Genomic DNA, 12,873 nt, shown 5'->3' with positions numbered 1-12,873 from the left:
CCTGGGATCATGACCTGAGCTGAAGGCAGACACTTAACTGACTGAGCTGCCCAGGCGCCCCTTTGGGGTTAGCTATTTCTAAAAGACCACTGACACTATACATGTTATTTTTACGTTGGAATATGAACGTAGATAGTGGGAGAATAGTCATCCTCACCACATCTGGATAGTTTTGCACTCCTATGATTTTAGGTTTCACTAGGTTTGCCCTTACCCGAGCATGCGCACTCATTCTAACTGAGCACCACTGTCTGAATTTGACCAATTGTAATAATAGCCACCCACTGAAACTTAATTGAAAATTTAAGAAATCAAAGCAATTTTGAAAACTGACACTCCTCCAGAGAAAAACACCTGTTTTAAGATACATTACAGAGCTCTAACATAACCCCAGGTCCATAAAGGTTATCAATTTGTTCAGCAATGTTTGGAAATGGAAATGGCTATTTTGATTAATTTGCTCCGAGACAATTCAATTAGAGTCAGAAATAAAGTTTAAATTTTATGGGAAAAATGGCAATCATAGGTAAAGTAAGTACAACTAGGCTGAAATGATTGGAAGCTTTTGAAAGTCTGGAAAAAATAACAGGATTGCTGTAAGGTGCATGTAAATTATATGACTGCAGGTGAACTTCTGACTTTCCTTTTTCTGGACTAGAGAAAACATGTTAATGTACTTCTTTCATTTCTTGCCCTGGCTGTCAAATCCAACGTTAGTACTCAAATGTTAAATCCAACATCTAATTGGTTTACAATGTATAGCTCTTCTGTCTTTATTTAAAATTTTCTAGATGTTTTAAAACTGTAAGTCATCAAAAATTTTCCTTGGAAGAAGGAAGGATGTAAAATTTAAATACAGTTTTTTAAAGAGTTTTTAATTTGAGAGAGATCACGTGTGCGAGAGAGCATGAGCAAGGGGAAGGGACAGAAGGAGAAGGAGAACCAGGCTCCCCAGGACTCCGGGATCATGACCTGAGCTGAAGACAGATGCTTAACTGACTGAGCCACCCAGGCACCCCTAAATATATTTTAATAAATAATTTAATTCCTCATTATGAAAGCCCTTAACCAATAAAAATCTATTGAACATCTACTACATCCTATGCACTCTTCCAGGGCTGAAGATACTTTGTAAAACAAGACAGTCATGGTCCTCGGTCTCATATGTGGCAAGTAAGTTGAGAGGAAAAAGGTCATATAATAACCGGGCAGGGGGGAAGGGGGAGGTAGACAATGGATAAGTAATCAATGGATATATTATCATAAGTGTTATGAGGGTTAATTACTCTGAAAGAAACAAAGAGGGGACCCACTCTGCGAAGGAAGCAGGAGGAACAAGATGAGGTTGGAGAGTAGGCTGGGGCCAGATCATAAAGGGGCTTACAGGCTGTGGCACAATGACAAGTGAGTCCTTGACCAGTTTGGGGTGTGGAGGGGTGAGTATGTGGGACAGGAGTGGCATGTATTTTGAAAAGTCCACTTCAGCTTCAGGGTAGAGAATTGATTGGATCAGAGAAAGAGTTAATGATCATGGCAGTGAGGTGGACAGATCTGAGACACGTCTGAAGGTGAATTGACAGGAGGTGCTGATGGGGTGGGTGCAGAGAGAAAAAGTCAGGATGACTCCCACGTTTCTTAAGCAGCTGGTGGTTGGTGGTACCATTTACTCCACTCTGAGGAAATTACAATTATTTCCCCCAAACTTCGCTTTTCAGTTCTTGATCATTTTCAAGTAATCTGAGGACCTCAAGAACCCAGCCTGTATCAAGGTTGTGAGATTAGAGATGGGAAGCAATTTAAGCAAGGCCAAATGTATCCTAGAAACACAGGAATGAGGGGCACCTGGGTGGCTCAGTCGTTGGGCGTCTGCCTTTGGCTCAGGGTGTGGTCCCAGCGTTATGGGATCGAGCCCCGCATCAGGCTCCTCTGCTGGGAGCCTGCTTCTTCCTCTCCCACTCCCCCTGCTTGTGTTCCCTCTCTTGTTGGCTGTCTCTCTCTCTGTCAAATAAATAAATAAAATCTTTTAAAAAAAAAGAAAGAAAGAAACCCAGGAATGATGTTTTCCACGCATATTGCCAGGACCCTTTCCCTCTTTTGCTTCTCTCTCTCAAGCACTTGGAAAACAAGACTGTCGAGACACATGGAAAGATGCTCAACGTCATTAGCCATCAGGAAAATGCAAATCAAAACCACACTGAGATTCCACCTCACCCACACTAGGAGGGCCACAACAGAAAAGAGAGATAATAACAAGAATTGGCACGGACGTGGAGGCATGGCACCCTTGCACACTGCTGGGGCAAATGTAAGATGGTACAGTCACTTTGGAAAACAGTCTGGCAGCTCCTCGAGAGGTCAAACACCCAGTTACCACGTGATCCATCTCTACCACTCCCAAGTACATACCCAAGAGAAATGAAAACATATGTTCAAACAAAAACTTGTACGCACATGCTTATAGCAGCATTATTCATAATAGCCCCAAAGTGGAAACAACCCAAGTGTACATTAACTGATGAATGGAGAAAGAAAACACTCCATAATGGAATATTATTTGGTAATAAAAATGAAACACTGATACATGCTATAACACGGATGAACCTTGTTCACATAAGGCTCAGTGAAAGAAGCCAGGCACAAAAAGACCACCTATTATATGATTCCATTTATGTGAAATATCCAGAATGGGCAAATCTATGGAGACAGAAAGTACATGAGTGGTTGCCTGGGGCTGGGGGAGGGGCAAATACGGAGTGACTGCTAATGGGTATGAGATTTCCTTTTGTGGTATTGAAAATGTTCTAAAATTGGATTGTGGTGATTTTTGTACACTCTTGTGCATATACTAAATATATACTGAAAATAGCTGAACTATATACTTTTAGTGGGTAAATTTCATGATATGTAAAATACATCTCAAAAAAGATGTTGGATAAAACAACTTCCTGGGGTACCTGGGTGGGTCAGTTAAGCATCTGCCTTTGGCTCGTGTCATGTGTGATCCCAGCGTCCTGGGATCGAGGCTCACATTGGGGGGCTCCCTGGGAGCCTGCTTCTCCCTCTGCCCCTCCCTTCCTCCTCTCTCTGCTCCTGCTCTCTCTGAAATAAATAAAATCTTCAAAAAAAAAGAAACTTCCTATAGGACAATGTCACCTTTTATTTACATTATGAGAAAAGCAGGATGTTAGAGAGTACCAATGTCAAATATTTAGGCACCATCAAGTTAAAGTTACACAGATCTCTTTTCCGCAGGAAATCACAGAGGCTTAAGTGTGCTAAAATGCACTGTGTGCAAAATGCAAGCAGAGGTGGGTGGGAATGGGGTACGGGCTGCATTGCTTCCAAACCTTTAGTGGAGCAGCATTACATGGGACTAGGTTTTGCAAAACCCACTTTAAGAAACAATGTACCTAGCAGTTTTCCCACTCACCATCAAGTACTACTTGACCACTTCCAATCAATCTCCCAGGACACAATCAGCTCTGGGTTATAGAGACAAGGCCAATACTTGCCCTGCTCTCAGAGCTTACTGTCCAGACGGAGAAAAAGAGATGTGCTCAAATAAGTAGAACACACCAGGAGGGGCGTAGTGCTGATGTCGAGCAAATGCTTGGGGTCCCACGGGAGTGGTTAGGTCTAACTGTGGGCTGGGGAACACTTCTTAGAAGACTGAGCATTTCAGCCAGACCTTGAGCTGTGGGTGGGTTCTGTATGCATGAAGTTGGAAGGAAGGGATCTGGCACAGGAGCCTGGCCTGAGGGGTGAAAGGAGCAAAGGGGGTGCCTGGAGTAGGGGAACAATGAATAGTTCCTTTTAGCTGGAGGATGATGTGAAGGAAGAAGAGCAGTAAAACAAACAGCTGTAAAGGACTGTAGGTCAATCATAGAGAGCCTTGAATGCCAAACCAAAAATGCTCATCTTCTAAAAACTAGGGACCCATCAGCGATTTCTGAGCAGGGGGTGGGGACGATCTTAAACAAGTCACTCGGTGAGCCTCAGGTGTTTCTTTCTTTCTTTTTTTTTTTTTAAGATTTTATTTATTTATTTGACAGAGATAGAGACAGCCAGCGAGAGAGGGAACACAAGCAGGGGGAGTGGGAGAGGAAGAAGCAGGCTCATAGCAGAAGAGCCTGATGTGGGGCTCGATCCCACAACGCCGAGCCCACGCCCTGAGCCGAAGGCAGACGCCAACCGCTGTGCCACCCAGGCGCCCCGAGCCTCAGGTGTTTCAATTGTAACACAGGGCTAATTCTAGCAGCCTAACCTCACCGCAGCCTGTGAGGGTCCCAGGCCTTGGCTCAGGGCAGCCCAGTCCTGAGCAAGGTTTATATGCTCGGCAGCACAACAGCTGTTTCCAGTTCCTTTGGAAGAATGTGTGTCTCAGAAACACCTGACACATGATATTTCATCTCTGTGGCAGGGCCAGATGGGAAATCTGAGATGGAAAACGAACGCTTCGAAACAGAACATATTTTAAGTTCTCCTGTAGCAGTCAAATCAGATCTGTATTTGATTTCATTTTATTTTGTTTAGAATGAAATAGGGACTGCAAGGAAGGAACAGCTGCTGGAAACAAAGACAGGGAAAGAGTATAAACAGCAGACCGCCTGACCCTCACAGCAAATACTAAGACAAGGGGTGTTGTGTGTGTGTGTGAGAGAGAGAGAGACAGAGCACGTGTGAGTGTGTGTTCACGAGTGCAGGAGTGTATATTCCAGACAGTAGGCGCACATGTGAGTGTGGATGAGTATGCCTGCGCGGATAAGTCCATTTGTGTGCGAGTGTTTGTAAATGTGTATATGAGTTTGGTGTGAGCGTACGTTGTGGGTGTATGTGGAGAGACACAGAGGGAAGAGTTGGAAGGCGGACAGACAGCAAGGCACTCCAGCAAAATCACTGATCTGTTGATGCCTCCCCTACCATATGGTGTAAGAACAAAGCAAACTGGAAACAGAGATCCCTGGGTGCTGCCAAGACTGGCAAAACCTCTTCCCACGGGAACACCAGATCCTGACAGGCAGAAATCTCTGCTAGCCCAGGAGCCTTACCGGGCCGAGCTGTCCCGTGAACGTCGTAGCCATCTTGCCACCATTTGTTCTATTCTGTGCGCTTTCCGTGTCTGGAATAAACTGGTCTCCACCTCTTCCATCTACCTAAAAGGAAGGAGAGTTTTCTTAAGAAGCTAACCAAAATATTTGGAAGAGGATTCTGACAAATCACTGTGATGTTTCCTGTATTTGCCCATTTAATGACATGCTGATCAAATAACCAGGGCTCTCTTTCTTTGAAATTAACATAAACAGGTCCTCAATCTTCCTGGAGTGAACAACTTTAGAGCAGCCCTCTGCCTAAGGAGTCCACGGTCTTGTGGGAAACAGATTAGCAATCTTAAAGAGTTAAACGTAAGGATTAGGGAATAAAATAGAGAAGGTTTCTCAAACTGTGACTGTGACCCATGGTAAGAGACACCCCTTACAGCATGATACAGCCTGCTGCCCCCAACCGTGCATGTGTCCCTGGACAGCACAACTCAGTTCTGTCTACACTGGGAGCTGCATGGACATGGAAGCATTCTAATCACACCGTGCCTATTCTTCTGATTGCTGCTTCTTTTGCTCGATATTTTGAATTTTTGAACAGGTAATTCATTTGTATAATTCAAACCCTAGACTATACAAAAAAGATATATATATTACTGTATTGTGCACTTAAAGATTTATTAAGAGGACAGATCTCCTGTTAAGTGTGTTCTTGCCAAAATAATAATTTTAAAAAGATAGTCAAAAATCCCCCTTCTATGCTGCCTCTATCCAGCCAGTTCCCACACTCATTCATAATCACTGCTCTCCTTCTTTTTCTTTCCAGAGTTTCTTTAGGTCTATATAAGCAAGTATAAATAAAGATTTTATATGTCCTCCTCTTAACACAAAGGATAGTACATCATATACCTTGTTCTGTACTGTGCTTTCTTCTCCTTAAACTATATATCCTTGGTATCTTTCCACATCAATACATAGAATGTTTCTTCATTCTTTTTTTTTTAAAGATTTTATTTATTTATTTGACACAGAGACACAGCCAGCAAGAGACGGAACACAAGCAGGGGGAGTGGGAGAGGAAGAAGCAGGCTCCTAGCAGAGGAGCCTGATGTGGGGCTCGATCCCAGAACGCTGGGATCACACCCTGAGCCCAAGGCAGACACTTAACGACTGTGCCACCCAGGCGCCCCTCTTCATTCTTTTTGACAACCCCTGAGTACTACACTGTATGAATGTACTGTAATTTAAAAAGTAGCCCTCTCTTGATAGACATTTGGATTACTGCCAATCTTTTGCTATTATAAATAATGCTGCAATGAATTATGTTTCACATATATCATTTCTGCATGTATGCAATTACATATCTGGATAAGTTCCCAAATTGAATTGCTAGGTCAAAAGTTATAAGTACTTATGCTTTGATAGGTTACCAAGAAAACAATACATGTGCTTGAGATTAAAGTCTCATAAAACAGTATATATTTCTCTGTTCTTGTTCATTTCACTTTTTAAAATACTGGTCTCGATTCACCAAATTAATTTCACAACCCAATAAATAAACACACAACATAAGATATGACATTGGGAAATAACTATGGATACAAAGAAAATAAAAATGAATTATAAGACATTATGTTGCTTAACACTACACAAATAAATTTTAAAACCTTGATGACACAAATGGTTGTCAAGGAAAATATAAATAAGATGAACCTGTAAGACAGAGAAATTCTAGAAAGACAATTACAAGGGAAAGTTGATAAAGAAAAAAGTTCTGGGGGCGCCTGGGTGGCACAGCAGTTAAGCGTCTGCCTTTGGCTCAGGGCGTGATCCCGGTGTTGTGGGGTCGAGCCCCACATGAGGCTCCTCCGCTATGAGCCTGCTTCTTCCTCTCCCACTCCCCCTGTTTGTGTTCCCTCTCTCGCTGGCTGTCTCTATCTCTGTCAAATAAATAAATAAAATCTTAAAAAAAAAAAAAAGAAAAGAAAAAAGTTCTGGGCATGGACAGATTCAAAGGTGAATTCTTACAAATCTATAAGATGACCCTCGCTCTGATCACTTTTTAAAAATATTTTAAATATAAACTTTTTATTTTGGAATAATTTTAGATGTATAAAGCAGTTGCAGAGAGAATACAGGAAGTTCCCAAATATCCTTCATTCAGCTTTCCCTAACGTTAATATCTCACCTAATTTTTGTGTCTTTGTCAAAATTAACACTGGTCCAATAATATTAACTAAACTCTAAACTGTATTCAGATTTCACCAGTTTTTCCACTAATGTTCCTTTTCTGTTCCAGGATCTAATCCTGGATACCATGTTACCATAACCAGCTTAGTTTATTTTTCCCCAAATTTCCCCCAAATGCTGTTTTAGCTGTTTTAGAGTTCAAGGAAGGAAAGCTCCCAAAATCTTTTTGAGCAGCCAGTATAACATTGATACCAATTCTGATAAAAACAGTGCAATAAAGTAAAAATACAACCTCTCTTGTGAATATCAAAGTAAATGAATAAAATGTTAGCAAATAGAATCTATCAACAATCAACAGAGTAATAGTGGGATCTACCCACGAGTGTACTAGCCAGAGTATAAAAAAATGAAAGCAGGACACCCAACCTGACCACTTTGAACATGGGAGATTTACACTTCTCAGTTAAATGGCAGCCAAATACAAATTCATGGACAAAAAACAGGCTGCAACCAAAAATACATTCTATTTAGATCAAGGGATGTGTCAGTCTAGCTTTCTTCTACAGTGGGGACATCAGACCTGAACACTGTCTTCAGTTCTAGGCAGCTTGCTTTTTTTTTATTATAAAAGAGACAGATTTCTGGTTAAACATGGTGAATTCAAACTATGTCTTAATCTCTTCTCTTTCCCAAGCCTTATCAATTACAGCAAAGGACTATAAAGGGGATTAAACCCATAGAATACAAAAAACAAAAGAGAAGACAATAGATGAGAGAGGTAGAAAATGTTGGGAAGATAGAAACCATTTGGAGAAGAGGTAACTGAGCAGAGCAAAAGAAACAGAAACCTATGTGCTTTCAGAGAGGGATTCTGATGAAAAATGAGCTTATTTTCACCAAGATGGCTCAAGAATTAGAGGCAACAGGTATGGTAGAAAGCAGGGATGAAGCATAGGGCTGGAAATATGGAAATATATTTCTATAAGCAGCAATTTTATTCACAGGCCCCAGCCCATGCTACTTGCCCACCTAGATAACGACCCCTTCTCCACCTTACTAGAGACAAGAGGCTTATTCTCTGGAGAAATCAAACCAGAGAGTCTCCAGACTTAGGAAGACCAGGCACAATAGAGACTACAGGACTGAAAATAGAAGGATTAAATAAAACTTTTCTTACTGAATGACAAGACCTTCAGTCTCTTCCTTTGCCCAGTTCCCAAAATACTGGCAGCTAGAACTCTTATCCCAAGCAAAAGACTAGAGAATCCTTTTTTGGAGAACTGAAAAGAATCATGGAAAATATCTTCAGATACTGATACTTCTGGCAACTTGCTGCCTGATCATGATGTACTGAAATCTGTTATTCAATGAGCCCCACACATCATACAAAGTTTCTAACATATGAATGGATGTTTGAGAAAAGCCGACATTATGAAAAACGTATCAAACAGAAGAACTCAGAAGAAACAGATAATGCAAGAAACACAAGAAAAATTATAGACCCTTAAAAAAATACTACATCCATGAAACGAGAAGAGGATTTTCTTTAAAAAAAGAGACCAGAGAATGAAAACACTTGAACATTAAAAATAAGAGAGCCAGAATTTAAACGTTCAATGAAAAGGTTGAGAATGAGTAACCAAAAGTCAAAGACAGGGAAAACAGAGAAGCTTAGAAATGTATAGTATCAATCCAGGAAATCCAATAGTCATCTAATAGGAATCCCAGAAGGAGAGAACAAAGGAAATGGAGGTAAGGAAATTATAAAATAATTCAATAAAATTTCCCTGAAAAACCTAAGTTTCCAGATTATCTACTAACTGCCTGGCATAATAAGTGAAGAAAGACCCGCAACAAGAAATAACACTGTAAAATTTCAGAAACTAAAAGCAGAGAATATCTTCAAAACTTTCAGAGGAAAAAATAAATTGCATACAAACAATTGAGAATAAAAATGGCATTAGACTTCTTGGTAACAATGGAACCTTGAAGACATTGAAGCCATGCCTTCAAAAATTACTTCAATTTAGGGGTGCCTGGGTGGCTCAGTCAGTTAAGCATCTGCCTTCAGCTCAGGTTATGATCCCAGGGTTCTGGGATGGAGCTCCATGTCAGGCTCTCTGCTCAGCAGAGAGCTTGCTTCTCCCTCTCCTTCTGCCTGCCACTCCCCCTGCTTGTGCACACTCTCTCTGTCAAATAAAAAAATAAAATCTTTTAAAAATAAAAAAATTACTTCAATTTAGAATTCTATACCTAACCAAACTACCAATTAAATAGTAGAGATGTTTTGAGATGTTCACGTCTCAAAAAATTTACCTTTCATATGCCCTTTCTCAGGATGCTCATAGAGGACATGCTCCAGCAAAACAAGGAAGTAAATAAATAAAGAAGAAATGGGATCCAGGAAATTGGGGATGATACAGACGAGAGGCAAAGGGAACACCCAAGATGACTATGAAGGGATGTACTATGGTAACACCTGTACATGAGACCTCGAGAGCAACTTTATAGACTGGTGCATGAAGACTGAGGTCTTAGGGGAAAAAAACATGACTATAGATCATCTTAAGGGTTTCTCCAGAAAAATTCACTGAAAGGCTGTCAGAGAATATATGAAAAGAATTAGCAAAAAGCACATGGAAAACTAAGCAAATCAAAAACAGGGAATTATAAAAAACAAAATGTACAATAAAGGAAACCAAATTTAATTTATTTTTTTAATTAATTAATTAATTTGAGAAAGAGGATGCATGAGCGGGGGGAGAGGCAGAGGGAGAGGGAGAAAGAGAATCTCAAACAGACTCCCCACTGAGCACAGAGCTTGACACAGTGCTCGATCTATGACCCTGAGATCATGACCTGAACCAAAGTCAAGAGTTGGACACTCCACCAAGTCACCCAAGTGCCCAAGGAAACCAAATTTTAGCTCATCACTTGTCTCAGAAATGAACAATATTTATAACATCATAATAATGTAAACACTGAAAAATGATTTCTCAAAAAGAGCAGATATAATTTGGCGAGGATATGGTGAAGGGAAGTTATGTAGTGGTATAAGAGCTAAGTCCTCATCCACCATAATAAATAATGTCTAAAATTCATAAATTAGGAAATAGTAATAGATCTCAGAAATCTCAGAAATATGGAGGGAAAAATCAGAGGATACAGCTAGAAAAGCTGAAAGAGGTTCCCTCTAAGAAATGAAATTAGATGCTAAGGGGAAGTGGGGCAGGGACTGTTGATTTCTATTAGAAGAATTTAGTACTATTTTATTTTTTTTATCTATTTAGCTATAATTATTTTAGCTCAATTTTAAAAATTGAACATATGCTTACAGTAAAACACATAGAAAAAATATAATGAAAATAAAATCACCTATAGTCATACCTCCCAGTTATCAACTGCTAATTTTTCACTTTTCTATGCTTATAGATGCTACATATTTTTATTCAAATGAGATATAATTTTCCCACTCAATAGTTCATGAATATCATTCCATATTAATATTTAAGTATTTACATCATCATTTGAAATTGTTATATAGTGTTATTTTCTTTGGCCATATCATAATTTATTCAGTAAATCTATCCTTGGACATTTGTGCTGTTCCCAATTTTTCAGTATTATAAAAGCTTTACAATGAACATCCTTATTCATGGTAAATGGCTACTTCCCAGATATTTTCTTGGGAAAAATTCTTCAAAATGAAATTAATGAATTTAAGCATGTGTCATTTTTAAGAATTTGGATGTGTATTGTCAAATTGCTTCCAAGAAGGTAGCAGTTTTCACTCCCTGCCAGACTTTTTGAACACTGAATATAAACATTTAAAAAAATATTTGCTGATAGGATGGAAAGTAGCATCTAATTATTGGTTGAAATATGTTTTTCTGAAAAAATACAGAAAAAAGTAAATGTACACACAATTACATCACGTTAAAAATTATATAAAGTATTTGGTGGCTATTTACACCAACTTTGCCCTAAATTTATACCCATCTGTATTGCATATATTAAAATAGATAGTCCACAGAATAGAATTATTCTATACTCAGTAGTCTATATTTTTTAACCTGCGAATATATCATGGACATCTTTCTATATCAGAGCCTATTATAGTTTTTATGTGAATTTATTTGATTACTAAGTACATCTGAACATTTTTCATGAGCTGTGGTCACCTATATTTCTTTTTTTGTTAATTTCCTGTTTCTATTTTTTCCTTATTTTTCTACTGAAATGTTTGCCTTCTTGTTATTGTAAAAAGCTCTTTTATTATAAGGATTATTTAATGTCCCTTTGCCAAGGACACAAAATCACATCATTATTTCTGTGAGACTTACCATGGAGGGTCAAGAATGCAGGTTTAGTGTTCTGACAACACAGAGAGACTAATCACAAAGGATAGAAGGATAAACGTCCAGCAAGGCCCACAGGATATTGTTTTCAAATATTTATTGCCTCAGTCAGGTGACAATTTTAGGATATGGATATTAACTTTGTCTTATTTCTGAGCATCACGCTTTCAGCACCTTCCTATAAAGGTCTAGGATGGTAAGAAGACTTAAAACCAAGTCATATGAAGACTCCTTGAAAAAAAAAAATCAGAGAACATTTATCTGATGAAGATCTGAAAGAGGCCGATATGATCCTGGTTCACAAAACACCAAAAGGCCACCACGTGAAAGAGACAGATTCCACATGATTCTGAGGTGCAGAGCCAGGATTAATGGGGGAATGATACAGAGCAGGAGACCCTAAATCAGGCTAAGGCTAGACCTTTCTAATGTTCCTAGTGATCTGAGGATGGAATGAGTTTGCTCCAGAATTAGCAAGATCCTGGTCAGTGAAGGTAGTCGAGTAGAGACTAAATAACTGCATGGATGTAGGAGGGACAGTGCAATGGAATATACAGACTAGATGACTTCTGTGGCTCCTTCCACCCACACAGCCCGAGGTCTCTAACTAGACCTAGATACCAGGCAAGATGATATTTGCTGTGCTCCATCTTGAAATTCAAAGGTCCACATCACCTGGACATCCTGAAGTAGCCACAGCACTAGAAGATACAAAATCTCTTACCTCTCTGCTGTTTTAGTCTCCAAAGGACTACAGAGATGTCAGGGATCTCAGATATATCCAAAAGGACATATCCAAATCTTTTCCACTCCTTTTTTTTTTAAAGATTTTATTTATTTTATTTTTGAGAGCAAGAGAGAGAAAGCATGAGTGGGGGGAGGGGCAGAGGGAAAAGCAGGTTCCCCGCTGAGCAGGGAGCTCAATGTGGAACTCGATCCCAGGACGTTGGGATCATGACCTGAGCCGAAGGCAGATGCTTAACCTACTGAGCTATCCAGGCGCTCTTTTCCATTCCTTTTGAAGGTCATGAAACTGCAATGGTTACTTACAAGGAACTGTTATAAAACTGCTGCCAAATATAATTTAGCTAATTGATTCATATAAACATATATGGATTTAATGATGAGAATTAATTTGTATTATATATCTGGACTGTGGGTAAGGCACATGCCTTCATCCAAGGATCCCTGAAGACCAAACAAATGACTACATCAACCAAGCCATTAAAAGTGCTCCCTGATTCAGCAAGGTCTGAGCAGGAGAGTTTAAAGTCAAGAAAATGAAC

At 39.6% G+C, this 12,873-nt stretch overlaps 1 protein-coding gene across 1 annotated transcript in view; it reads right to left on the bottom strand.

Moving 5' to 3' along the window:
• The window catches only part of FRMPD1 (FERM and PDZ domain containing 1), a 140,717-nt gene that overhangs the window by 46,093 nt on the left and 81,751 nt on the right, over positions 1-12,873 (bottom strand). Inside the window, exon 2 of the mRNA XM_057313604.1 lies at positions 5,049-5,153. Coding sequence (XP_057169587.1) covers positions 5,049-5,149 — 101 coding nt within the window. The 5' untranslated portion in view covers positions 5,150-5,153. The remainder of the gene's footprint in view (positions 1-5,048; positions 5,154-12,873) is intronic.

Source organism: Ursus arctos, unplaced genomic scaffold, assembly GCF_023065955.2.
Source record: "Ursus arctos isolate Adak ecotype North America unplaced genomic scaffold, UrsArc2.0 scaffold_18, whole genome shotgun sequence".
Lineage (NCBI taxonomy): Eukaryota > Metazoa > Chordata > Mammalia > Carnivora > Ursidae > Ursus > Ursus arctos.
The sequence above is the reverse complement of the archived record's forward strand: the minus strand, read 5'-3'. Positions and strand labels throughout refer to the sequence as shown.